The sequence below is a fragment of the Vicugna pacos genome, chromosome 32 (genome assembly GCF_048564905.1).
Source record: "Vicugna pacos chromosome 32, VicPac4, whole genome shotgun sequence".
Taxonomy (NCBI): Eukaryota; Metazoa; Chordata; class Mammalia; order Artiodactyla; family Camelidae; genus Vicugna; species Vicugna pacos.
The window spans coordinates 19,692,715-19,720,552 of record NC_133018.1 but is presented as its reverse complement, the minus strand read 5'-3'; the positions used below and the strand labels follow the sequence as shown (position 1 = coordinate 19,720,552).

The following is a 27,838-nucleotide window of genomic DNA, read 5'->3' as shown; positions in this document are numbered from 1 at the left end:
CCACACCTGTGCCCAGGAGCTCTGGAACCCTCTCCCAGTCCCACTTTTTGCTGCCCATTGGGTGCTCCCTGCGCTGGCCTCAGCCCCGGCCTTCATCCTCTCCCCAGTGTGCAGTCTGGACTCCGCACGTCCACCCGTCCCCTCTAGTTGGAGCCGCAGCTGTGTTCTCTTCTGACTTTTTTTTTTTTTTGATAGAACCATTTGTTTATCTGTGGTGGAGGATTGTATGTCCACTCAGGGTGAGTGAAAAGTGGGTGGAAGCGTTGTTACGTGGAAGGGAACAGCGCCCCCTGGAGGTGGGCAGTGCTTCGGAGGCATCAGGCCCCGGAGATCCAGAGATGACGCATGGCCTCGGGTCCTCGGAGAGCTCAGTTTTGTGGGGGGAAATAAGATCTCAAAGCAGCACAGATGTGAAGTAGCATTACCCATAGTGACACATCCTCTGTGCATGGGGGGCTTGGTGGAGGGAAGGGCAGATGTGGTGGACGCTGTGGGCCAGGGATGGCTTTATCAACAAGGTGGTGCTTGGTGGGGCTCAGCCTGCTAGACTAGGCACCCCGCGGAGATGGGGACCCGGATGTTGGCACTAAGTGCAGGCACCCAGACTGGCTGGGGACCTCCGCACAAGAGGTTGTCCCATCACTAGTTTATGCAAGACCTTGAGTGCTGGGATACGGGGCTCAGGTGTTCTCTGATGAATGAAGGTGAATTCTTGAAGATTTTAATCACCCCAAAGGGAAGCCTTGGCCCCAATAGCAGTCACTCTCCCAGCTCCTGGTACCCACCAGCCTGCATTCCTCCTCTAGGGATTTGCCAGTTCTGATGTTTCACATCAGCGGAATCACACACACATCAGATGCTGGGGGCCTTTTGGCCTGACTTTTCTGTTCTGTTTTGCCCGGCCGTGCCCTACACTCACCCTGTAGCTTCTGCTCTGCAGCCCTCCGGCCAGCCCCAGGTCCAGCCTGGCTGTAGCTCCCAGCCTTGCACTGGTCCAAGAAGGATGTTCAGATAGATTCCGGGAAGAACAAATTAGTCGGCAGCACCTGTGGGAGAAGCATTCCTTGCGCCCTGTGGGGCATTAATCGTGTGTGTGGCCGTGAGCTGAAGGACAGGGTGTGAGGCTGGGGCACAGACCCAGCTCCAGAAGCCACAGTGGCATGGGTGGCATCTGGGGCCCAGGCAGGTTCCTTCCCAGTCTTCTCTGGGCCCACTGCTCTGTCTCTAGATCCTTTACCAGGACTCAGACTAAGGGCTCCCCAGGCAAGGTGCCCACCATGTAAGGGGGCAGGGACTGGTCCATGGGGAGGTGGCCTGTCTACTGGCCCCCGTTCAGACTGCCCCCTGGGAGATCTCCCAGAAATGGGCCCAAGCATCTAGCGCTCTCTTGACTCTGACTGTCCGAGGCCCCCGGGCTCCGTGTGCCTGTTCGGCCAGGAGCTGGGGTTGGCCCCCCTGCTGGGACCACTGCCCCTAGCTGCGGCCCGAGTGTCTGTGCAGGTCTGCAGAGCACCTTGCGCAGCCCCGACCCGGGCCCTGCCCTTGAGCCTCACGGTCTGGGGACAGGCAGTGGGAACGGAGTGTGTAAGAGCTGGAGGCCAGGTGTTCCCGGGGCACTTCTGTCTGGGCGGGGGTGCTCAGGGAGCGCGTGCTGCGTGAGCTAAGTCTTAAAGGACACTTTGGGAGTTTGCCAGGAAGACCAGGTGGGGAAGGAAGGGCTTTTCGACAGAAGGAATAGCAAGTGTGAATCTCAGCAAATGCTTCCAGCAATGTGAGGGAGCTCCCGCCGTGCGCCAGACACTGGGGACCCTGTGAGCCTGTGAGCGCTGCCCTTGAGCGGGACTCGGAGGTGCGAAGCTGCCTGCAGCGGCGTCAGGTGGCCACGGCGGTGGGAGAACCCCAGAGGTCGCGGGGCGGAGCCCGGGGCCTTGAGTGACGTTCCAGGGGCGGGGCTCTGATCCTGGCGGAGCGCTGGGCGGCACTCAGATAGCTTCTAGAAGGAGTCTTGGGGGTGGGGGAGGGGATCCAAACTGGAAACGTGGAGACCAGTGAGGAAGCTGTTCTGCCACCCAGGGAGACTGACAGCGCCTGAACCCAGGCCCAGGCAGAATGCGAACAACACGTGGGGCCAGTTAGAGCAGACTTCTGGTTCTGCTGCTGATGTGGGATCCAGGGGGAGGGTCCTCAGGTGACACCTGGGGCCTGGTACACGTCCTGGCCTGATCCCTGGCAGATGTGAGACTTTGGCTGGACTGCTGATCCAGCCTTGGTTTACTCTTCTGGAAAATGCCCGGAAGGAAGGAAAGAGGGACATTGGTTCATAACTACTTTGAAGAATAAAAGCTCAGGGAGTGAGGCGTGGTTTGGTCTTTGCTGCCCTGACGGGATGAGCCCCAGGGCTTTTGGCCCTGCTGCCATGGAAGGTCACAACCCAACTTCTGGATCCCTGGGGCTTGTGCCGCCAAAGGTCCCGGTCCCCCTCCCTGACCCCAGGACAGAGGGGCAGCTGCACCTGGTCCCCCTGCCCCGGCCCTCGGCCTTACCTGCACCTCCTGCTCCGTGGTTAATAATTCAGGACAAGCCAGATGGCTCTGCTTCTTTCCCTTGTGCTCTCCCATCGTCTCCTGGGGCTTGTTCCTCACTTGGGGTGGGCATGGGGGGCGGGGAGCCCCGGAGGCTCCCTGCAATTAGCCAAGCGTCCAGGTGTCTGAGCTCTCACCACGGGCACCCACGGTCTCAAGGGGCCCTGGGGCGGCCCACCTTCAGAGATTGTGGGCGCGTTGCCTGTGGAAGTGGAGAGTATCTTTAGAAACCACTGGCCCTGCCTTCCGCCCATCCCTGGTTTCTCTCAGGGTCCATCTGGGGCACTTCGTAAATATTTGCAGGGTGAGGAGACCAGTAGTACCATTTGTACTCTCAGGAACCTTCGTTTCTTTGCTTCTCCCAGCGTCCCTGTTAGGAACAGATTCACACACACACGCACACGCACACAAACTTCCCATGTTTGAGATCTGAGGCCTCGGAGTGCCCTGACTTGCCCAAAGCAAGCAATGACTTCAGTCCACACCTGCCTGGTCCCTATTCAAGACCAAGGGCTGGACCTCAGTGAATAGTGCACTCCCGGGCCTATAAAACCCGGGAGGGGAAACTTGAAGCCGTGCACCACTCTGGTTCTTGGCTTCATTCTTAACAGAACCCTGTGGGAGCAGCCAAGCGGATGTGACCCCCTGACGGGGCCAGACATGGAGAAAGGCAGATGCCGAGGCCCCGGTTGTGGGCAGTTACCCCAGTGCCTGACCCTAGGGCAGGGACAGTGTCCAGTGTCACACAGGGCCAAGAGAGGACAGAAAGACTGCAAGCTTTTTTCCATCAACCCAGGAAGACTTGCTGGAAGAGGAGAGCAGGGCAGTTCAATTCTTTCACACTTTAGGGCTAGCAGAAGGAGGCAGCAGCCTGGTGTTGGCAGGAGCTGCTGACACAGAGAACCCGACCCAGGCCATGAAGGCGGCTTCCGGGGCAAGCAGCCACGGTGGCACTGCCGCCACATCTGTCTGCTCAGGTGAAGCCTTTGCGGTGAGGGCCGGCACAGAACACTCTGGGGCAGCTCTAAATAGAGGAGGAGTTTACCTCCCAGGCAACATGAGCAGAAGCTATCAGCCTACACTCCTCCACTGGGGTAGCCAGCACTGCCTGAGAGCTCCAGCTAAGTTCAAGTATTCGCTCTCCTTCCCGGATGAGTGAACTGAGGCTGGATTTATGCGTTGCGTACAGGTCGTCACGTCAAACTCAGCCTGATGTTCCTTCCACTGACCCCCTACTGCTGCCCTGACCTCAGGGCCAGGGTCTGGGACTCAGTCCTCAGGGACCCTCAGAGCCGACTCAAGGGAGCTCACTGGGGATTGAGACCCGGCAGTGTTCCAGGAGCCAGGTGGGCCTGGGAGCAGTGGTGGGGTGAGGTGCACACCACCGGGAAGAGCCCAGAGAGAAGTGGGGCCCGCGGTGACGGCCGGTGGAGGTGTTTTAAACAAACACATAATTAAGAAGTGCTACTTTCTACCTTCTTTTCTCTTCTTCTAATCCAGATTTCATACAGCTTCCACTAACATCTTACACGTGTGTGTGTGTGGTGTGTGGGTCTTAAAGCCATCATATTGGGACCCTGGGGACACTTTTTAGACAGGGCTCCTGGGGCACCCTTGGCACCAGTTCCCCTGCCCGCTGTGCTTCTGCTGGGGAGGGGAGCCAGGTGAGGATGGCTTAGGGGTCTGAGAAGAAAGAGGCTTCCCATCTAGGAGCTGCTGAGAGGATCAATCTGGTTTTGAAGTTGATCGGAAGATCTCGTAGCCCGAGCTACCCTCAGAGTGGTCCAGAAACCTGTGAATCTGCGCAGAGCCTACTGAAGTGTGATTAATCTACAGGCAGGCGTGCAGAGCGGGGCAGCTGTGCACGGGAGTCTGCTGTTCCTGCAAAGCTGCGTCAGGATGCCACTGAGCTGGGTTTGATTTTAGTCCCCAGTGTTGTATCTGTTTAGCACCAGGCCCACATGGCACTGTGCACACTGGGAGGGCCGAGCTGGTGGTGTTACCGCCTCTTGGAGGGGTTAAGGCTTCAGGGTAGTCCCAGGCAGGTGGAACCAGATTTGTTAGAAGCCCAGAGCAACTCCCCAGATTCACAGCACGTACCCAGAGTTCACGGATAATATCTTCACATGATGGAAGGGTGGAGCCCTGGACTTCACGTCACTCATGTCTGCCCTTCCCCGCCAGCCAGCTGCGCCCTTCCCCTCACCAGAGCAATTCCCCACAACTTACATGAACAAAGGCAATAGTCTGTGAGACTTCAGAATGACTCTATGCCTTAGCTGATTTGGATTTTTTTTTTATCGTTTTTTGGCCTTGGGGTAGAGTGAAATTTATTTCTGTGTCTTTAGGAGAAAAAGATGTGCTCAGCACGTGAATAACATGCAGCAGATCAAAACCAGGAGACATCATCCTACTATTAGGCAGGACTTTTCTGGTTGTAACAGAAATCCAGCTCCAGCTAGCTCCGGCGAAAAGAGACCTACTTGGATGTTCATGTCACCGTGGTAGCGGGGACAGGGGTAGCCAGCCTCTGCGGCAGCTGGAGTTGCAGAGCCAAATGCCCCCAGGACTTGGGCTCTTGCCCAGCTCTGTTGAGGCCCAAGTGCCAGTTTCATTGTCCCAGATTGGCTCCGTGGAGAGGCCATAGCTGCTGCCAGCCTCCCTGCCTTTGTCACCAGTGAAGGACTGACCCACGTTCTCTTTGACGCCACCTTTTAAAACAATTCCTTGGAAGTTTAAGCAGGGCTGAGATCACTGTGTGCAGATTGAGGGCACGCCCTAGCCTTCTCTTCCTGCTCCAAATCCCTCTGTGTGATAGAACAAGTATTAGTTAATATCCATGAGGGCAAAGAGATGCCTCGAGTGCGTAAGGAACCCTGAGGAATTCCCAAAAGATAGAGTGAAATTAGGATTAGACTGAAAAAGGAAACAATGGTCAAAATTCTACCCAGGACAGAGAGAGGCGTCTAGGTGTGCTCAGAGCCTAGAAGTGACATGAGGAGCAAGATGAGGTTCAGGGGTGACCTATGCATTTTGGGGGTAAATGAGGAAGTAGAATGAATACAGATGTTAAGTTTCCTCTCTTGTTGGGGAAGGGAAGGTAGACCCTTATTGAATGGAGGCACTCTAGAGAATTATACTTTTAAGCACATGGGTTTTAAAAATTTAAAGATTATCACTGAAACAAGAGTCAGCAAACTATGACCCGCAGGTCAAATCTGGCCCACCATCTGTTTGTGTAAAGTTTTATTGGAACGCAGCCATGCCTGTTTGTTACGGGACTCTGTATGGCTGCTTTCATGCTACAGTGGCAGAGCTGAGTGGTTGCAGCAGAGACTGCGCAAAACCTATGATATTTACTATGTGGCCCTTTATGGAAAAAGTTTGCCGATCCTTGCTCTAGAAAAATGAAAATAAAACGTAACATCCAACCTATTGTAAAAAAAAAAAAGATATATCTAACAAAATGAATCCAATAAAGGGCAAAGAAGAAAGACATGTGAACAAGTTAAATTCACTAATTAAAAGATAGTTTCTCAAAGTATGTTTAAAAAAATTGTGAGACTCAGAAAAATGAAACAGCTTAAGTATGAACATAGAAAGATAAGGAAAAAATCCCTAACTAACCACAGCAAAGAAGGCAAATAGAGCAATATTAATATCAGATAAAAGAGAACTGAAAGTGAAAAATATTTTAGGTATGAAGGTATTGTGTAAACCTGTGAAAGGAATATTTCGCCAAAAAGTTAAAAGCCCATGGGTTTTCTGTACTTAACTAGGTAGCTTCAAATACATGAAATAAAAATTGATGAAAAAATGACAAATGTAGAGTAATAATGGTGGACTTCTTAAATTTCCAAGATAAAAAACCAAAAGACTAAATCAAAACAAAAAAAGAGAAAGAAAAGAAAACAAAATTTCCAGGATATCCTTTGTGGTGTATACACAGACATACACAGGTGATGAAATTGTATAGAACTCAGCACATACACACAGCGTACATACCAATAAGTACAAGTAAGACTTGGGAGATGGGATTAAAATCTGTAGATTTTATCGATGTCAATATCCTGGTTGTTATAATTTTGTAAAATGCTACCACTGGAGGAGACTGGATAGTGTACAAGGAATCTCTCTGTGTTATTTATTACAACTGCATATGAATCTACAACGATCTCAATTAAATTTTCAGTAGAAAAATCTTCAAGGACATCATCTTAGGTACAAAAGAAAAAAAAAACCCAAATAACTCTTAGGTTAAACAAGGAAGTCAAAGTGAAAATTTTAAACTACAGTATTTTGATGAATGGCAGTGAGAGCCCTGAATGGGAAAGTCTGTGAATGAAGGCAAATCAGTGCTCAGAGGAAAATTTGTAGCCCCGAATTCATTTACTAAGAGACAAGTAAGACTAAAGGTTATTCAATTCAGCTTTCAATTCGAGAAACTAGAAAGATAAATTCAAAAATACCAAAAAGATATAACAAAAAATGAAGTTAGAAAATGGAGTTGAATTCATCAATAATTCACAATACTTGTTCTTAAAAAGACTAATAAAAGGGGTAAAACTTTGACAAGTCTAATTAAAAAAAAAAAAGCCAGAGGCACAGATATAAAGAGAATATAACTACAGAAGAGATTTTTTAAAGAAAATATTATATGCAACTCTTTTACCAAGCATGACCAAAGCAGGATTTATCCTAGGAATAGAAGGAAGTTTCAGTGTTAGAAAAACTTTTCATCTAATTTACTATATTGACTGTTGGCTATTTTTTTTTTAGTAAAGTTCTTCAAAATTAAGATTGTTCTCATCCTAGAATAGACAAACGGATGCCACTTGCTTGCTCCTGAGGGAGTATCCAGGGAACTTTGTCATCCTGTCCTTCCCTACGTACTGTCCCGAGTGGATTTCACAGGTGAGGCTGCAGAGGACCAGGTGCCCTTTAAAGGGGTGACAGAAGGAAGACAGTGTGATGTAGTGGGTACAGCAAGGTTTTTAAAGTCAGGCCAGGATGAGAAGTAAACAGATTACTCAGAGAGGGTACCACCTGATGGAAAGGATGTGGTTTGAATTGTGTCCCCTCAAAAGATACATCAAAGCCCTAACCCCTGGTACCTGTAAAGGTGACCTTATTTGGAAATAGGGTCTTTGCAGATGTGATCAAGTTAAGATGAGGTCGCACTGGAGTAGGGTGAGCCCTAAGTCCAGCAACTGGTTTCCTTATCAGAAGGCCGTGTAAGATGCAGGGACCCAGAGACACACAGGGGGAAGGCTGTGTGACAGCAGAGGAAGAGATCAGAGGAATACAGCTGCTAGCTGAGGGGCACAGGAATTGCCAGCAACTTCCAGAAGCTGGGAGACAGGCCCGGCACAAGGACCCAACCTCGCCGACACCTGAAGGTCGGACCTCTGGCCTCCAGAGCTGAGAGAATTCATTTATGTTGTTTAAAGCCACCCAGTTTGTGACAGCAGCCCCAGGAAGCATGCACTCACTAGGTATTCCAGAGGAAGACGAGAGGAATGAGGAGGGTGAACACAAGCCGGGAAGTGAAGATGATCTCAGGTGGGTCGTAACCCAGGCGTCGGGTGAAGCAAATGTAAATTCTCTTAAGAAAAACAGACCCTTGTCCCAAGTCTCAAAAGATTTCTACAGATAACCTCCACAGAAAATGATCGGTTGATAGTCAAAAGTAACTGGATAGGAGGCGATCAGACACTGGAGCCAGAGCCAGAGCCAGCCTGGATACTGGGCAGCAGAAACAGACCCACGGGACTTCAGGTATGGCAATATTTACGTCTTGCCAATAAAATGACTATGTTTGATACATTTGGTCAAAAGTATGTGCAGGTACCACAATGACAGCAGCACTATTTACAACAGCCAAGACATGGAAGCAACCTAAGCGTCCATTGACAGATGACTGGATAAAGAAGATGTGGTATACATACATAATGGAATACTACTCAGCTATAAAAAATGCCATTTACAGCAACATGGATGGACCTGGAGATTGTCATATGAAGTGAAGTAAGACAGAAAGAGAAAAATACAATATTATATCACTTACATGTAGAATCTTTAAAAAATGAGACAAATGAACTTATTTACAAAACAGAAACAGACTCAGAGACATAAAAAACAAATTTATGATTATTAAAGTGGGGAAAGGAGGTGGGAAGGGATAAATTGGGAGTTCAAGGTTTGCAGATACCAACTACTATATATAAAATGGATAAACAACAAGTTTATACTGTACAGCACAGGGAACTATATTCGATACCTTGTAATAGCCTATAATGAAAAAGAATATGAACAAGTTTGTACTGTATAGCACAGAAAACTATATTTTAAAAAAAGAATATGAAGAGGAATATATATATATGTATGTATAACTGAATCACTGCGCTGTACACCAGAAATTAATACAACATTGTAGACTGACAATACTTCAGTTAAAAAAAATATGTGCAGGGAATAAAAAGCTGTAACAAATGAAGAAGCAGATTTGACAAAGAAAAGCAGACCTTTACTAGGAGAGCAGTCACAGCTGAAGAAGGGATTAGTGACTGGAAGCCAGTATGAAGAGTCTCCCAGGATACAACACTGGGAAGAGAGGAAGCTGCAGAGAAGATAAGACACACGGAGAAGAACAGCTAACATTCATCTAATCAGCGTTCCCAAAGGGGAAGAGAAAAATAAGCCAGAGGCTACGTTTGAAGAGATAATCACTGAGAATTTTCCAGAACTGATGAAAGACAGAGGTAAGAATAGAGGGTAGTTTGGAGAGAGGGGGAGAAAATGCTGGTAAAGTGTGTAAGACTTAGCTCAGAAAAGATAGCTAATTCTTCTCTCAGGTCCTGGGCTTCAATTCCTGAGAACTGATGGGTCTTCATGCCTGGTGTTAGTGAGGAGTCGACCTTGAGACTACTGAAGACATTCCTCCAAATCAGGCAGGGCCCTTTCCCTGTACTGTCCAACTCAAGAGAGTCCATGAGAATGTCACTGCTTGGATTTGGGCAGTGCACAACCTGTGCAACTGAACTAGGCAACCTAGCTACCTCTGATGCTTTCTCTTCTCAAGTTATAGACCCATTGGGCTTTCTAAATTTCACTAGTGTTTTTTTTTTAATTTATGCTTTCTTTCCTTCCTCTCTCCTTGCCTGGGAAGGGATGGCATCTATCATCAGGGGGAGGATTTTGTGGGGTGATGAAGGGAAGCTAATAACTCTGTAAAGAAGAACCTGTTACCTGGGAAACTTTCCAGGCATGTTGTGTTCCGCGGCAGCCCTGGGAGACTTGGCTGTAAAGGCCACACTGCTCACACGGTGAGATGGAGCAAGGCCTGGGCAAAGTTGTGCAGACACAGGGATTTGCACGTGCACATGTGCATACCTCCTCTTGGGGACACTGCTGGGCCTTTTGGCCCAGCATCCAGCTCTGCCTGCTTGCTCCCTTCTGCACTGAGCATTTGGACCCAATCATTGGAGCCAGAGGCACCTGACCCTTGCTAACCCTTGTACAGTAGATCAAGTCCTTGATCACCGATCAGGAAATGTGGATTCTAGCTCTGTTCTGCCCTTGACTCGCTGTGTGGCCTCACCAATGACTCAGCCCCTCTGGGCTTTCATCTTCCTGCCTTGCCCTGGCTGCTTGCGAGCACTGACTGACTGAGTGTGATAAACTGTAATGTACTGTGCGCATCTGAGAAGGGGGTGGCAGCCTCTCAAGGTTGTTTGGGCTGCCTGGCTTTTCTGTATCTCATCCAAGGCTGTGCTTGTCTCTCCCAAATACCCCAGATACCCGCACACTCCCCGCGCGCCGTGGATAACAACATCCAGCCCTCTCTTTGTCTGTCTGAGGTTTAAGCCCCTGTGTGCACTGTTAGGGAGAGGCAAGTCGGGCTCCACGAACAGTCTGAGTCACAGACGCTGTCAAGAAACCCAGTTTGTTCTTCCAGGGACGTGGCAGGGAGGGTACGCTATTCTTGGAGAATCCTTTAGTTGCTCTGGGGAACAGCTAACGGAGCAGTTTGTAATTAGCACTTTGGCTGCTTCGCGGCGTGATCTGCCTGTCGATGGGGCTGTGTGAATGTTTGCCAAACAAGCCTTTCCGAGTCCCTACTAAGTGCCAGCTCCCCAGCACCTGCTGAGAATGAAAAGGCGAACAGGACAGCTTTGCCCTCTGTGCACCTGCCTGGGCACCCTTCTAGCCACGAACAAGACAGGCGAGGTCCCTGGTGTGGGGTCAGCGGTGCTGTGGGGAAGGGGTGGCAGGTACAAGTGAATCAGACCATTCCAGAGCGTGGTGAGCCAGAGGCAATGGAGGCCCCTCCACAAAGGGGACATGGCTTCTGAACTGAGGCCTGGAGCACGACGGAGAGCCACCTGTGCGGTGGCCTGGAGGACGGGCGTTTAATCCGCACGACAGATGCCCAGAGTCGGGAATTAGCCTGGTCCGCGAAAGGAGGCAGCCCAGGTGGCTGGAACACAGGGAGACAGGCAAGCAGGCAGGGCCCAGGTGTCAGACTCTCCTTTCTTTTTAAGGCTGAATAATATTCCACACCAGGTATTTGATGCCTCATGTCATGTCCATCTTCCGCAGTAGCCCAGGGACTCCCTGAGGGCCGTCTCGGGCCCTTGTACCCCCGGCACAGTGCCTGACATCTGGCTTGGCAAACACTGCTGGATGCATGAAGTTTAGAGGGACCCCAGTGTCAGCTTTCTTGCTAGGAAGGGAAGTTGGAGGGGCTTGTTGAGACTGGAATTTAAGGCCTTTACCTGCCAGGTTATGGAGTTGAGATTTTAGCTTCTAGGCACTTTCCTGTTTTCACAAGCCACCGAAGGAACTGATTAAAGATACACATCCCCACGTCCCTTACTCTGCAATGCAGCAAATTTGGGCTGGAACCGAGGAGCCTGTTTGGAAAGAAATATTAACCTTTATTTCCAAGATCAGTCAGGAACAGTCAAATAAAGCCAAGTACTGACTCTTGGACGGAGCTTACATGGGCTGCCCCTCAGCTCCAAGGTTTGCACTCACTACAAAATAATCTGAAAGAAAACAAAACCCAAAAATGATTTCTCCAAATCATGAATCGTTGTAAAAACGCATTAAAGGGTTTTGCTTTAAACAAACAGTTTTTGCTTTAAGCAAACGTTAAACCTGTTTGCTCACACTGTATCTAGATTCGGATGCAGCCACGGCTAATCCATCTGTAAATGTCTCTAGCCTTGAATACGCCACTTAACGTTTTTGACTCCTTCCAAAAATGGGGCACACTTGCCTTTTCCACCTTGGCGAATTGATCTGCAAAAGCAAGAGGATGAAGCCAAAAGCATTTGTAAACCATAAAATGCTATTATCAGTGCTAGGGGTATATATTTATATAGATTGTTACAGATTTAGGCGACATTTGTTCGGTTCTTAAGCTATTTCTATCCTGGCTGCACAGTAAGATGGATAAACCCAACTCCAACATGTACTGAGCGAGGGGGACGAGATATGACACTGAGCCACAGTTTCCTCAGCCATAAAAATGGGCATAATTGCCAGCAGAACGTTATTCTGCACAAAAAGGAGTGAGGGACTGATGCATGCTGACAGCGTGGATGAACCCTGAGAACATGATGCTGAGTGAAAGAAGCCAGACACTAAAGGCCACATTATTGTATGATTCCATTTAAATAAAATGTCCAGAATAGGCAAATGCATAGGGACAAGAAGCAGATAAAAACATCCCTGGGGAGGTGGGGACGGGGGAGGACAGCGAGTGATGATGGTATGGTGGTTCCTTTAGGGATGAGGCATGTTCTGGAATTAGACAGTGGTGGTGGTTGCACAACTCTGTAAATATATCAAAACCCACTGAATTGCACGCTTTGGAAGAGTGAATCGTATGGTGTGCAAATTACATCTCAATAAAATAAATAGATAAATGGGGGTAATACATCTAACTCAAGGCAGTTGTGAGGATTAAGTAAGTCATAGTTTATTCATGTAGCCTGAATGTGTAACATGATTGAAGGGATCTGTACGCCAAGACACCAAGCAGAAGATCTGATTTCCACGTGGCAGGGCGCAGGGTGTGATGAAGTGGTTATTGTCCGTGCACCCCCCTCGCAGTGCGTGTAAACAGCTGGGGCGGGGTGGAGCTTGGTCTCTAACCCTTCCGTTGCTCCACAGTTTGTGTCTTCAGAGAGCATTCCAGGTGATTCCTGGGATCCAGCAAGTTTGGGAAACACGGTTTTAGGCACTGTTGGGAACTGTGGGCAGTTTCTTGAAGCTAAAGGGCTTTAATGTTCCACCGTGACACCTAGAAAGCATTGGGCCTGTGCCCCCTTGGGCTGCAGGTTTTGCAGAAGGGTGCTGTGGAGGCACAGAGCCTTGGGGTGCTTGAATAAGATGGGCTTAAGGGGGCGAGACCAGGGATGCTGGCTCCTAAAACTCCCAACGTGGGGTGGTGCCCCTCCAGATTTGAGGCCAGCCCTTCGGGGCTATGTGTAGGCTGCACAACAGCAGCTTTTCTTTTTTGGAAACAAGCAAAAATCATAATTTGCAGCTGATGGCTGACAGGCCCTAAATAAGCTGGCTCAGAGCCTGGGTGCTGGAATCTTGCACACAGCCAGCTCCGGGTGGAGGTTTGCTGGTTGGGTGTGTTGACTCAGCTCAAAAAGAAATGTTCTCCAGGCAGAAGTCTATTCCAGGGCCATGCTACCTGCCTGCAAGGCACAGACCCTCCCTCAGTTTGCATCAAATGCAGGAGTTAATGAGGTTCAGAACACGAGGACTGAGAGCTGGCCACCAGCTTAGCCCCACGGAGGTCATAGCTGGCCTTGACCGATGCAGTTTCAGAGATGTGGTGGGCTGAAAAGACATTGGGAGTTGAGGGAGTAGAAACTGCAAGAATAGCTAACTCTTGAGGAGCTTTGCTGTAAAAGGGAGCGGAGAAATGGGGTGGTTCCGAGAGAACGAGGTCAGGGGTAGAAAGCTGGGGGGCGGGGTGTCAGATCACTGTGTTATACACCTGAAACTGATGGAATGTTATATGTCAATTATAACTCAAAAAAAATTAGCTTAAAAATGAGATTGCAAGCTATGGGGTTTTTGTTTGGTTTTTGTAAATATGGGACCTGTCACCAGCATGTCTGCATGCTGATGGGGGACGGGGACCGCAGGAGAAAGGCAGGTAGATACTGATAGGGGAGAGGTAACTTAGAAGAAGGTTCTTTTTTTTCCTGCTTTTTAATTTTTATTTATTTTTTAAATTAAACTGTAGTTGATTTACAATTTTATATTGGTTTTAAGTATACAATGTGGTGATTCAATATTTCTTGGATTACACTCCATTTAAAGTTATTATAAAATATTGACTATGTTCCCTGTGCTGTACAATGTATCTTTGTAGTTTATTTATTTTATACATAGTAGTTTGTACCTCTTCATCCCCTCCCCCCTTTCTTCTCCCTGCTGGTTACCACTGGTTTGTTCTCTATATCTGTGAATCTGTTTCTGTTCTCTTCTATTCCTTTTCTTTTTAGATTCCACATATAAATGATAACATACAGTATTTTCTTTCTCTGATTTATTTTACTGAGCATAATACCCTCCAGGTCCATCTATGTTGTTGCCAATGACAAAATTTCGTTCTTTTTTATGGCTGAGTAGTATTCCATTGTGTACATATACCACATCTTCTTTATCCATTCATCTGTTGATGGACGCGTAGGTTGCTTCCATATCTTGGCTATTGTAAATAATGCTGCTGTGAACATTGGGGTTCATGTATCTTTTCGAATTAGTGTTTTCATTTTCTTTGGCTATATACCCAGCGGTGGAATTGCTGGATCATATGGTAGTTCTATTTTTAGTTTTTTGAGGAACCTACATGTTGTTTTCCATAGTGGCTGCACCAATTTACATTCCCACCAACAGTGTGCAAGGGTTCCCTTTACTCCACATGCTCACCAACCCTTGTTATTTCTTGTCTTTTTGCTGATGGCCATTCTGACAGGTGTGAGGTGATATCTCACTGTGGTTTTGATTTGCATTCCCGTGGTGATTAGTGATGCTGAACAGCTTCTCATGCGCCTGTTGGCCATCATGACTTCTTCGGAAAAATGTCTATTCAGTTCTGCTTATCAGAAGGTCCTTAAATGACAAGAATGAGAGTCATGGAGGGATTGACCTCCTTCAGGAGCTGAGATGCTCACCCGTTGTTGCAGGACTGGCAGGTGCAGGTGGCTTGGTGGATTCCGTGGTGGGAATTTGAGGAAACAAAGAAGCGGAACCATCCGGGAGAAGGCATGACGTAGCCGGGGCCCGGGGGAGTGCAGGAGCTGGGCCAGTGGAGCAGGAATGCCAGGTGCTGGGCCCACCCGGGTGTCCACCAAAACCTAGAGCCCAGGCTGGCCCACGAAGTGACCCCTGGGCCCTGGTGGCTCTGATTGTCACCGATGTTTATTTCATGTTGTCATTATCACATCGTCCTCATCATACGAGGGGTCAGCCCCAGTTTTGGTGAGAATCCCAGCTCTGGCTCCTATTAACGTGGGTGCCCAAAAGCGTCTGTCCCCTGGGGGATTAATGAGCGGAGACGCTTTGGGGCACAGCCTGTGGCGGAGCCCCTGCCTGCCGACAGATGGTGTGCTGACACTCCTTGCCCAGAGCCCTCCCCGCCTGGGGGAGCTCCTTGCGCCCAGGCATCTGGAGGGGTGGGTTCTCCTTCTTTCTGCCCCAGAAGCTGGGGGACATTCTTCCCTAGAGGGGTGCTCATTTCTAAGGCCCAGACACAGGACCTTAGGTGCTTGGGTGGCCCCACCTTGTTTGAGCTGTACTCAGTACTAACTGTGGGGAGCCTCTCTCTGGAGGCCAGTGTGGGGATGGTCGCAGGGGCAGTGACCAGCAGGGTCCCCAAAGGGCGATGAGTAGCCGGTGGGGGGAGGGCAGTGGCGAATTCAGGCTGCTGCCCCTTCATGCGCCTCTTGGAGGATCTGGGTCTCAGTTTGAATTTCCTCCCATGCAAATCTCCTCTCACCTTTCCCCGACAAGCGGGGTTGGAGCTGGCAAGCCCGGCAAGGAAGTGGGAGTCATGAAACCGGGGTGCCGATCGCCCTTGGCTGGCGGCTGTCCTTGAGCAGGGCGCCAGCCTCCTCGGGCCCGCCTTGCTCTCTGCACCATAGTGATAAGACGCCCTCCCCGCTGAGTCCCCTGGCTGTGGTTTGCGATGAGATGTCACAGGTGTAATGCGGCCTGCCCCTCAAGCATTTTCCAAGGGTCCCGCCCCCGCCGCCCCTCAGTCCCAGCCTGCAGAGCACTGAACACTCTGCAGGGCCCCCACGTGAACCCCATCCCGTGGGGGCTGATGACAGTCCCGCAGTGACTTGGCAGTCATCCCCAGGTTGGCACTGCGGGTGTACAACAATGAGATTTATGACCTTTCCTGGGATGTCACTGGCTGAAGGGGTGCTCAGGGCTTTGGGGCTCTGGGGCCCTCTCAGTGCTCAGGCTGCAGGGGGAACCATGTCCTCCTCTCAGAGGGGTCCAGGACATGGAGAGGGTCTGTGTCCTCCAGCTTTTCCCATCTGTGAAATCCACATCTGCCTCCCCATTTATAAAGTGAGGGTTGGACTGGACCAGGGGGTCCTGTAGTGTTTCTCCCAAAGAAATCTTGGTCAAAGGCCAGTGTCTAACAGATAAAGGTGAAACTGCTGTGCGGGCAGGGATTGGAACCCTCCCACACTCCCCCGCTGTTCCTTCTAGATCAGACTTTCTCGGGGTGGGGGTGGTGTGTCTGCTCCTGCTTTTACCCCCAAGGGACAGAGAGGCAGCTAATCTGTGCTAACTTCATACACACACTCCCCCACCCCACCCTAGGCCTGGGAGCTGGTCCCTAGGGCGCAAGGAACTGCCCCTTCCCCCTCAAGGCCCCCTCATTCATCTGGAGCTGCCTTCCGCAGACATAGGTGGTCAGACCGGAGGGAGGGGTGGAAGTCACCCACATGGGGGAAGATGAAGTTCTTTTAATATCACTCACTTTGGCCCCTGATTGGGGGCCGGTAGGTTTGGAAGCAGAGAGCAGAAGAAGGGGGCTTTCCTAGAGAAGGCGGGAGAGAGTCCCAGGGGAGCCAGAAGGGATGTTCCAAATGTACCAGAGGCCCCCGAAGCTGCCGGGGGCGCTCCCTTCCCCGCCAGCTGCCCTCCCCACTGTTGCAAACATCTAGATAGACTCCACCGGCCTGGCTTGGAGGAGCTTCCAGACCTAATGGCCAGAATGCAGCTGAATTGCGTTTGGATGGATTCCATCCTCTGTTGTCTCTGCACAGCCTCACTCCTAAATTCCATCTGTGACGTCAAACCCCAGCTAATCATGGAAAAACAGATTAGGTTCTGTAAACTCAATTCTTTTGCTTCCCCTCCCAGTGAGGGTGTCTCGCCACGGCCTCCGCTCGATGGAGCCGTCTTGCCTTCCTCCCTGCTCGGTCTGCCCATCCTTCTGAGCCAGACCCTAATGATCCACCAGTCTTCACTGACCATGCCCTGGGGGTCCCTGAAGACCTTTGGGCTCCCAGCTGGGGAGGCCAGGAAGGTGTCCTGCCCTTGAGTCCTTAGGCAAAATTAGATGTTTTCAGTCAACTGCAGGCCCTTTCTCTGTCTTCCCATGGAGGTTCTAGGGGTACAGGCTGCCAGAGGAGGAGGAGGGTGGACCCTACTGCGCCCCACCCTGCCGAGCGTCCAGGCCAGGGCTCCAGACACAGGCAGGACACAGCCTGGGCTGCACACCTTGTCCAGGGCTATTCCCACCTGCTGTGGCCTCCCTGATCGCCATACCAGGTAGCCCCACTCAGACATCGCGTGGCCCTTCTCTTTCCTCAAAGACACCGATGGACACTGGGGCTGGGGGTTCCTCCTAGGTCCTGATACAGGGGTTCTGGAAGCCCAAGACTCTTCTAGAGATGGATGCCTTGTCTGAGGCCCTCCCAGGGGTTCATCCACGTTCTCGCTGGACGGGGGTGGGGGTGTGTGGCTTCTGGCACAGGAGGGCCTCTTGTGTGTTTCTTTCTTCCCGCTCATTATTCCAGCCCCAAAAGCTGCCCCGTAGAAGGCAGTAAAATATACTCCTGTCTAGCCCATCGCGACTCCAGCAGGGACGGAGATGAAATGTGTGTCTGCCTCGCAAGCCCAGGCAGCCAGAGTGGGTGTAATGAGATCATCTGAGGGCTCAGCTGCTGGGTGCGGCAGCTCAGGGGACAGGCAGACACCAAGTCACACTGCCCCTCTCGTTGTGGGGCTGGGATCTGCCTGTGCCCCGCTTTGCTTCAGTTTCAGCCCAGAAGAACAAAAGGGGACTCCTGGGCCCAAACCGGGTCCACATTCTGGCAACAAAGCCAAAGGGACCCATCATCCTTCAGACGCTGGTGCCCTGGGAGCTGGGCTGTGTCTCCCTGATGACACTGGGTTGAGCGTCTGCACCCACCCCTGCTCCTAGCAGCCCAGCCAAGAAGGCCTGTTCCCCAGGCACCCGCCCTCCAGACCCTGCTCAGCACAGCAGCACCTCCTAACCGCTAGCTGAGCGCTGGGGGGAACAGGGCTGACCATTTTATGTGCATTATCTCATTGAATCCGCGAGCCAGCACGACGGGGAGGTGCTCTTCCCACCCGCTGTTCTGTAGAAGAGCAAATGAAAGAGCAAAGAGATTGAACAGTTTGGCCACGGTCACTGCTGGGGGTGGCAGAAGGTCTGGCTCAAAGTCCATCATTGTAACAACCACACGGACAGCCCTTCTCCGGCCGCTTTTATACACACTCCTCATACTCGGCTGCTGCCGCCTTGTGAAAAACCAAGTAACACAGAAAAGTGCGAGGAAAAGTTGCCCAGAATTCCATCAATCTGAGATAACCCTCACCAGCAGGCAGTGAACGTCATTCCAGACTGGATACAGACACATACAATCAGAGTAGCAGGAACTCAAAAAAAAAAAAAAAAAGATCAGACTACATACATATTTAAAATAAAAATCAAATTTAATTTTACTTGAATTTAACCAAAGACAAATCATCTTATTTGCATGCGTCTAAAATGAAACAGAAGAGAATTGTTAAACTTCAGAAAAACATTTCTTTATCATAAATGATAATAGTTTCTAAAGGGTTAAAGTGGAGATGAGAACAAAGGGGAAAAATTTTAACAGCTTTGTTAGCTATAATTAACATACCAATATAATTCACAATTTTTGGCATATTACATTAATTTAAAAAATTGTGATAGATATATATTTGTAACACAAAATTTTCCATTTTAACCATTTTCAAGTGTACAATTCTGAGGCATTAGTACATTTACTGTGTTGTACAGCTATCACCATTCCCAAAATTTTTTCATCACCAAAATTGAAATTCCATAACTGCTAAACAATGACCTCCCCCAACGATTACCCTGTCTCCCCAGCCCCTGATAACCTCTAATTGACTTTCTGAGAGAAAAGCTTTTCAAACGTTGGCGTTGTTAATTTTTTTCATTAATAAAGTTAATTTTTTTAGGGTAGTTTTAAATTCACAGCAAAATTGAGAGGAAGGTACAGAGACTTTCGATGTTCTCCCTCCACCCCCATACATGCTCAGCCTCCCGTATTATCAACATTCCCCAAGAGAGTGGTACGTTAGTTACAACCAATGACCCTACGTTAACATGTCATTATCACCCAAAGTCCATAGTTTACATTAGGGACACTCTCTGTGTCATACGTGCTTTGAGTTTTGACACAGGTACAATGATATTAATCTACCAGTGTAGTAGCATACAGAATATTTCCACCGCCCTGCAAATTCCTGTGCTCTGACTACTCACCCCTCATTAACTTGTTAACCTACATAATGAATCAACTTCCATAGCATGGAGGAAATTATCCTCCACCTCTGTTCTACCATTCTTAATTTTCATTAGTTGTATTATTTGTGTACATTGTCAAGGTTTTCATATTCTATTTAATAACCGTAATTGCCATAATTTCAAAAGTATTAACTCACTATTCACCAGGATTCCTCCATTGACGAACTTATTTTTATTTATCTTTTGGTTGGATTTTAGCAGCAGGTAATTTTTAAAAAGAACTTACGGATGTCTGAGCCCCTAAATTCATGTTTCAGAATGTCTATTAACTTTTTACTTGAATGGACAGTTTAGCTGGGTACAAAATTCTGGTTCCTAATTCCTTCCTTCCTCTTAGAACTCTGTAGATACTGCTGCACTGTTTTCTGAAATTGTGTTGCTGTGGAGGATTCTGATTCTACTCAACCCATCTCCCTGTGCCCCCTCTTTAAGTGATTCTTTCTTTATCCTTTAGGCTCAATAACTTTTCTAAGGATGTCTTGGTGTTCATAATACTATCAAGTTTGCCTGAACCACAGAATGGCACTTAATCTGCAAAATCAATTCTTTTTTATTTCATGGAATTTTTTCATTGTATATTTGAATACTCCCCACCCTGCCCCATTCTATTATTCTATTTTTGCAGAGACACATACCAATTATATATACATTGGAGTTCCTTTTGCCTCCCATGCCTGTCATTTGGTCGTATTAATCTTCTCCATTTAATCTCGTGTGAGTTCCTCAAGCTCACCCACCTATCTCTAGTTGTTTACACTGTGCTTTTCCTTTTTATTCATTGCTTATAATATGGCTTTTAAAAAAAATCTGTGATGTGTTTATTTTTCTTTTGTGTTTCTCCCCTGAGCTCTGCTAACTCAGCTTTCATCTTTCACTCTTTTTGTTACCCAATTTCTTTGTAACATTTCTGTGGTTCCTTCCTTCCACTCCTCTGTCCCAACCAGTGTCTAAGAGATTATGTCTGTAATTTCTCTGAGTTGATGGAGAACTGCTTTTCTGAAGTCTTTCTCTAGATGGTTCCTTGTGTGATGCATGTTCTTCATTAGCACCTCCAGCCTTCATGCCTGGGACCCATGTGGGTTCCCTTCTGATTATGGTTCTCTAACTGCCTTCTCAAGAGCAGCATGCAGGAAATACCGGGATTCCAGCTCTCTCAGGCTTTGGGGTTCATGCATTCACTGTGGTTCACAGAGAAGCTCTTTAGGTCTCTGACTCTCTTGTATCAGGACCAACTCCTCCCTGCCTCTCCTCCCTCCCAAGCCCCAGTGCACTCCCTTACTTGGAAAACTAGGTTCTGTTGTAGAAACAGCACATTGGCATGATTTTCCCATTAGCTCTCACTCCTCTTCCATTCCATGATGTACAGTTGCATCTCTGCGTGTGCTCAGTTCTTAGGAATCAGCATCACCCATCCCCACATCCTGCCCCAGGGCCTGGTGGGCTGGAGGGAGCAAATGAATGGACACTCGGTCTGACTTGTGTGCGGGCGGCTGGTTTACCGTGTAGCCACGAAGACCCCAAAGGGCAGATTGCTTAGACTCCTAGAGTTTCTCGAGACCATTTAGAGATTGCGTCTGACCTCTTCGTTAGCATCTGACCTCTCTGTTATTTGGATGACGACATGGAACTGGCCGGGGGTCACTCTAGGTCATTGCATTTATCCTGCACAGCAGAAGGAGCCCACAAAAGCTTAGGAAACATGGCCCTTATTGAACCTAGGTTTTCCCTTTCCTGTCTCCAATCCTCATTTCCTCCAGCCTCTCCCAAGCATCCAGTTCTCTCTCCTTTGTCTGTGTCAGGAGGGTCCCAAATCCAGTGCCTGTCCTACCCTCTGAGGGTGTCAGTCTGGGTGCCTTGCCACCCCAGCAGAGCCCAGGGTCTTGTTTCACACTCTCTTGTGGAAGGAGGTGGTGCCACGGGGGCTCTGGGCCATCACTCTTCTCTCCTGTGGCCTCAGCCCCCAGCCAGACGTGTGTGTGGGCCTGTGGATCGCAGGGCTGAGTCCGGGCAGCTCACAGCCTCTGCTTTCTCATCCTCCTGGACAGTTGCAGCTCAGGCTTCGAACCCACGTACCCTCTCAGCTGTTGGCTGGACCCACACCTTCAGGAAGGTTAGCGATGATGTTTGCACTCGATCATGGCCTCTGGAGAGCTGAGTCCTCCCTCTGTGGTAAGGTCAGGGGTCCAGGGCTGATCAGGGAAGGGACAGGACCAGAATGGGTAGTAATGACAAGCTTTCCTGGTTGGCCCTGAGTGGAAAAGTTCTTCCCAGCAAGAGGCCTTCCAGATACAGAGATGTGGGACCACTGCCCAGAAAGGGAGGAGGGTGTCAGACAGGGGGCTCCCGTGTCTAGGTGACATCATTCAGATGATGGAGAGCCTCTGGGTTGCAAAACGCCCTCTTCAGGGTCTTGTATGGACCCAGGGTTTGTCTTATCTGTGGCTAGCAGATGTTGGGTGCAGTTTCTGGGGTATGTAAAGTAGATGAATTCTAATTGGCTAAAAAGATGTTTATCTGGACTGTATTTAAAGCGATTGGATATGTGAGAAGTTGAGTGTGGTGCTGAGAGCTTTGAGGGGCTAATCGTCCTGCCTGCTATAAAGAAGTAAACAACCAGGGGTTACTTTAGGCTAATAATTCAGGGGCTGCCTCTGTCCCATTTATATACACCCTGGCCCTCTGTCTTTTTCCTTAGGTGGTTTATTAAAGAATATCGTTCAGCCTTATGTACTGATTGTCATAAGAGTCCTGGTATATGTGCTTTCCCCAGTCTTGTTAGTTATCAAGTAATGTGTTAGTGCCTGGGTGATGCTCAGGCCTCGTACACGCGGTGTCCGGGGCCAGCTGCCTGCCTGGTCAGACCCTTATTCTTATCACTTAGCCAGCATCCTGCCTCCAGTCACTGTGAATTCTCACTGGCTGCTGTCCCCGGCATGGTCCTTCTAAATACTATCCTGATTCTGCCATTGCCTATTTTGGAAACCATCACTCAGCTTCCATTTAACAGCATCGAATCTCTCTGGGGGGAACCAGATATATTCACAGCAAAGCCCCCACCATCCGGGGACAGATTATGATAGGTAGGATATGAAATCATTTTGCAGATCACCGAGAGTATGCCTCCTTCTAGCATTTTTTGTTTGTTTTAAATATGATTGCGTTAGGTCCAAGTCTTCATCAAATGTATTGTCATCTTAAAGACAAGCTACTATGAATACATTGCTTGCTTGTATTTTTAAATAACTTTACTGAGCTACAACTCACATGCTCAGGAATCTACCCATGTATCTTATTTTCCTCTTCTCCCTCCAAGACTTAGCCCAATGTCAGCAATAGAGTAGTTACCAATAAGCAGTTAGCAGAGGGGAGGGCATAGCTCAGTGGTAGAGCGTGTGCCTAGCATGCACGAGGTCCTGGGTTCGATCTCCAGCACCTCCATTAAGAAATAAATAAATAAATGAAACCTAATTACCCCCAACCCCCAAAAAGACCAAAAAAAAAAAAAAAGAAGAAGCAGTTGGTGTTGGGTTGAAAGGAAATCACACTTAAGATCACCTCTTTTGGATAATTCGAGATCTCCTGCCAGGAAGCAGTGTTGCCATCTGCGCTCAGTGACAGGAGCAGAACCGATTGCCCCGACGCCGGCAAGTCCCAGACTGCTGATTTTTAAATTTCTCACGTCTGTTTTTCCTAGTTTTGTTTGTCCTGCCTTCTTGCCAGCCATTGTCATTTGCTGCCATCACTGTGCCTGCCTCCAGCTACTCCAGAACATGGAGGAGCTGAAGCCACAGCCTGTTAGAGCTGCATGTGAAACAAGAGCGCATCCTCTGTGCTCTTAGGGGAGGCGGTGCCCTGCCCTCGCCTGGCCCACGCTACCAGGATGACAATCTTTTATTTCCCCCGTGGCTGATCAGAGTTTATACACATCCTCTCCACAGTTGCTGAGCAAACAGGGAAAGTGGAGGCTGGGGAGGTGAGAGAACTTGCTCAAGGTCACACGGTGGGCTTAAGGTCATACAGTGGGCTCATGGCTGAATTGAAACCAGAGCTCTAGCCTAGGGTCTGGACTAGGCCCTTCCTGCGCTATTGTACCCACCAGCCTTTGCAGAAAGTGACTCTCCTGTCTCTCTTTCTCTCTCAGGGGTCCTTGGTGAATTTTGTCATGGTTATTTAAGGAATCTCGCCTAGAAGTCCCAACACGCAGTTCCCCATCGACGGGAAGGCTTGGACTCCAAGATGATTATAAAGGAATATCGGATTCCTCTGCCGATGACCGTGGAGGAGTACCGCATTGCCCAGCTGTACATGATACAGGTGGGTGGTGGGGCGGGGAGGGGCCCGCCATGCACACAGGGGCTGTCAACACCTGCCTGTGGGGCGGGTGGCTCTGTAGCCTTCACAGCAGTACCCGCCCAGCAGGCCCCTGGCAAATATCTGAATTGCTCTGGAGCTCTGGGTTCCAAGCATGATGCCAGGCACACGCTACACGCCGTGGAGGTTTGTGGCACTGGGTTGTCTCGCCAACACTGTATTCACGGCCCTGACAAGTCTAACACTCTTTGTGCTTAACACCCATCCTCTGACTGGTCCAGGTATTGTTCTGGTGTTTGGTCAGCTTGGACTGTGTAACACAGTGCTACCGACTGGGCAGCTTAAACCACAGACATTTATTTCTCATGGTTCTAGAAGCTGGGAAGTCCAAGGTCAAGGTGCTGACAGATTTGGTGTCTGGTGAGGGTCCTTTGCCTAGCTTACAGATGGCCACCTTCCCACTGTGTCTTCCCGCAAGGTGAAGCCTCCACCTTCATGATCTAATCACCCCGCAAAGGCCTGACCTCCTAGCACTAGCACATTGGAGGTTGGGGCTTCAACATATGAATTCGGGGGGTGGGGGCGAGGGATGCAAACATTCAGTCCATAGCAATTCATGTGACAGACAGGAAGGTGCAAGGCCCAGAAAAGTTAGACGCCTTACCCAGAAGCACACAGCCTGCCTCCCAGCTCTAGGCGCACACTCTCCTCACTACCCTAGGCTACTTGCGAGACCGATGTCAGCTGTGTGGCTGATTTAGAATTACAAATGACTATGAGGATGACAGGTCTCTGTGACAAACCAGAGATGACCACCCCACCCCAGATGTTGCTGGCCTCCCCACTCAGTGCCTGACTAACCTGGAGCCCAGGATAGGGAGCCCCAGGATCGAGGTGCCCGTAGCTCCCACTTGCTGGGGTCCTGCTCCATGGGGGTCCCCATCCCAGCTTCTCTGCCAGCTTCCTGCTCATCCTCAGTGCCCCAGCTCTTTGCCTGGCCTGGCAGCTTTCCTCTCAGTGGGAGGAGTGACTAAGAACCTACTCCCAGCCTGGCTCTGGCTCTTCTGGGTACACAGGTGCCTCGAGGCAGCCCCTGATGGTGGGGCCATCAGGGCAGGGAGAGCCCCTCCCGTCAGGGTCTCCACCTCCATCCCTAGTAGAGTCTGACCAGGTTCTCAGTGTCGGAAGCTTGACTGGGACGAGAACAGAAGGCGAACTCAGCCTCTTTGGTGGGGGCTGTTGGCTGCGTGCTGCTTCAGAAGCGCCACTCAATTCCCTCTTGAACCACTCACCCCGTCATTATTCCTGGAGAGTGGGGAGAGGAGAGATGTTCTTTAGCCCCCCAGCTCTGAGCACTCTGGAAATCACTCAGGCTGTTCGAGGACCAGGCTGATCTGCCAAAGGCGCTGTTTGTTCTATGGCTTCTTAATTCCCTCCCCAACCCCTCACCGAGCCGGGGAAGCCCTGGACCACAGCAGGCAGCCCTCAGCTCTGCCTGGAGGTCCAAGGGCATCAAAATCCCAGGGGACTGACTTGCAGCTTCCAGGATACCCCTAAGCTTTTTTGAATGTGTAATCACCTCTGGCTCAGGGCTCCTCAAAACACCTGCCACCTTCACCCCCTGTTTTAAGGCTTTTTTTCCTAAACGTCTATCCTTATGGCTCCAATTAATGTGAAACATCACACAGCTTCCTATGTGGTGCCTCCTGCAGGCCCGGGGCTGCCTTCATGTGCTCTTCCAAGCCCACCTGCCTCTGGTCCTGGTGTTCTTAGGGCTCCATCCACTGTGGGGGTGATGAGCAAGCCCAGCATCTCCACCGTGTGATGGTTTCACAGGTATGAACATATGTCACAAGCTCACCAGCTGTACCTTTAGAGATATATAGTTGATTGTATGTCAGTCATACATAAAGCTGTTAAAGAACTAAGTTAAATTCACCAGACTTTCCTGTGGCCAGCCTGGGCCAAGGACTGGGCTACAGAGATGAATGAAAAGCACTTTCTACACTCCGGGATTGCCTGCGGGGAGATGGGTGCATATGCAGCCCCCTGAGTACAGGCCAGAGCAGCTGGGCGGGAGACAGGGAGCCCAGGGCTCGCATGGGCTTGGGGCCGGTGCTCCAGGAGGGTGTCCGTTCTGAGCAGGGCCTTTTGAGATGGATGGGCCATAAAGGATGGGGCAGTTTCATTTTTGTGGAAGAAAGAGCAAGACCTTAGTTCATTGCCCACTGATCCCACTTACCAGCTGGGGTGGCAGCTAGGAAGGGGCCTGCCGTCTGAGTGAGCCACCTGCCCCCTGAGGTTGTGAACAAGATGGGCTCACATGTCAAACTGCCTCATACCTGCTCGACCTGCATTCAATGTACATGTTGTTCAAGGTTAAAAAAATTAAAAAGAAAAAGGAAAGAAAGAAAAGAAAAGAAAAACTTCTCTGGCTAGGAGAGCGCATTCCATCCCAGGAGGTGCCCAGCTAACAGGGCGTGATCAGAAGTGGCTCGGCCAGGACCCTGGACAGCTCTGTGAGCTGCAGGTTTGGTGAGGGATTCCTGATGTTTGAATCCGTTACTCACCGCGCCCCGTCATGTGCTTTTTCTGCACCGGATCCCTGGTGGCTCAGGCTCCTCCCTTGCATCCCCCAGGCCTCAGGGATGGGGGAGAAGAGGGAAGAGGAAGCGAGGGTTCCCCACCCAGCCTGTATGGGCAGGGTCAGCAGGGGCCAGGGTCAGGCCTTGCCCTGGGCGTGCATGCCCCAGGGAGCTGAGCCTGTCTCTCCTGCCCATTCATCTGTAGTCTCCAAGGGAGGCACCATAGCACGGCTTATGGGAACGGTTGTCAGGGATGGGCAGTGGTTTCCAGTGTAGGCTGAGAAGGTCAGCGTGATTCGAGAAGAGCCAAGTGGAGTGACAAAGCCTCGTCTGTGCCAGGGGAGGCCCGCCCGCCGCCCCTTGGATGCCATTGCCAGAAGGGAACCAGGAGTCAGCTCCCGGGATGCCAGCGCCGAAGCTGAGGGAGGTGCCCAGGCTTAGAGGGAACTGATGACAGTTGGGACCAGAATTCACTTGTTCATTCAACCAATCTTTACCAGCATCTACTATGCAGAGGCACCAGTGTGCTGTGCAGGCAGTACAGGCTGGGGCCAGTCTGGGTGCCAGTGGCTCTGATGCTCTAACTGTGGTCCTCCTGCTCCTGAGCGGCCCACCGTACCCATCTCCTGTGAGTGACCACAGCCATTGCCACCACAAATGATGATGGTAGCCTGGTTGCTGAGAGCCTGACACACGTCACCTGCTTTAATTCTCACTGGACCCGTAGAGGTGGTGGTATTCATCCACAACTTACAGATGAGAGCTTGAGGTTCAGAGATATTAAGGAAGTTGCCCAAGGATGCACAGCTGGCCCAATGCAGCCAGGCTTTGTCTGCAGGCGTAGCTGGCTGTTTCTTCCACTGGACTTGGAGATCTTCTAGTTCACACAGCTCTTACCTTCTCTGGAGTCACAGCTGTTGAGGGTTGAAGCAGAGATGTCCTGCCCCCATCTGCTTCCAAAGCCTGTTCCCTCCGCCTCCACAGCCCTCCTCCCCGTCCTTCACACACACACACACATACACGTCTGCACCTTACGGCGGCCAGGCCAGGTTAGCCTGGGGAGTCAGCCACATGCTGGGGAACATGGTGGTCCCAGAAGGCTCATGTGGCCAAGGGCTTGGCTTTGAGAGCTGGGGGGTTGGGCAGGAGGTGGCAGGGGGTTCACCTCTCAGGCAGGTGTGGGAGCCTCAGGGTACTGTTCTTTTTCCCACAGGCAGGCTGAAGCTCACTCACAGGGGCTGCTGGTTGACTAGTGTCCCCCCCAAAATTCACATCCACCCAGCACCTCAGACTGTGAACTTATTTGAAAATGGAGTCTTTGCAGATGTAAATCATTAAGGATCTCAAGATCATCCTGGATTTAGGGCAGGTCCTAAAGCATTGAGGTGCTCCATGCTTTGAGTGGGCAGGCCCTAGAATCCAACAGGCCTGAGTTCAAGTCCTGGCCCTGCCACTGTGTAACCGTGTAACCTTGG

The 27,838-nt window shown here is 50.1% G+C and overlaps 1 protein-coding gene across 10 annotated transcripts in view; it reads left to right on the top strand.

Annotated features, from left to right (window-relative positions):
* Positions 1 to 27,838, top strand: part of PITPNM2 (phosphatidylinositol transfer protein membrane associated 2) — a 130,865-nt gene that overhangs the window by 74,837 nt on the left and 28,190 nt on the right. For all 10 annotated transcript variants that reach the window (XR_012066149.1, XM_072952850.1, XM_072952849.1 and 7 more), the window contains exon 2: positions 23,609 to 23,781. Coding sequence is in view for 9 of the 10 variants with exons in the window: in XM_072952850.1 (XP_072808951.1) it covers positions 23,704 to 23,781 (78 nt within the window). In the remaining variant the exon portion in view is untranslated. The remainder of the gene's footprint in view (positions 1 to 23,608; positions 23,782 to 27,838) is intronic.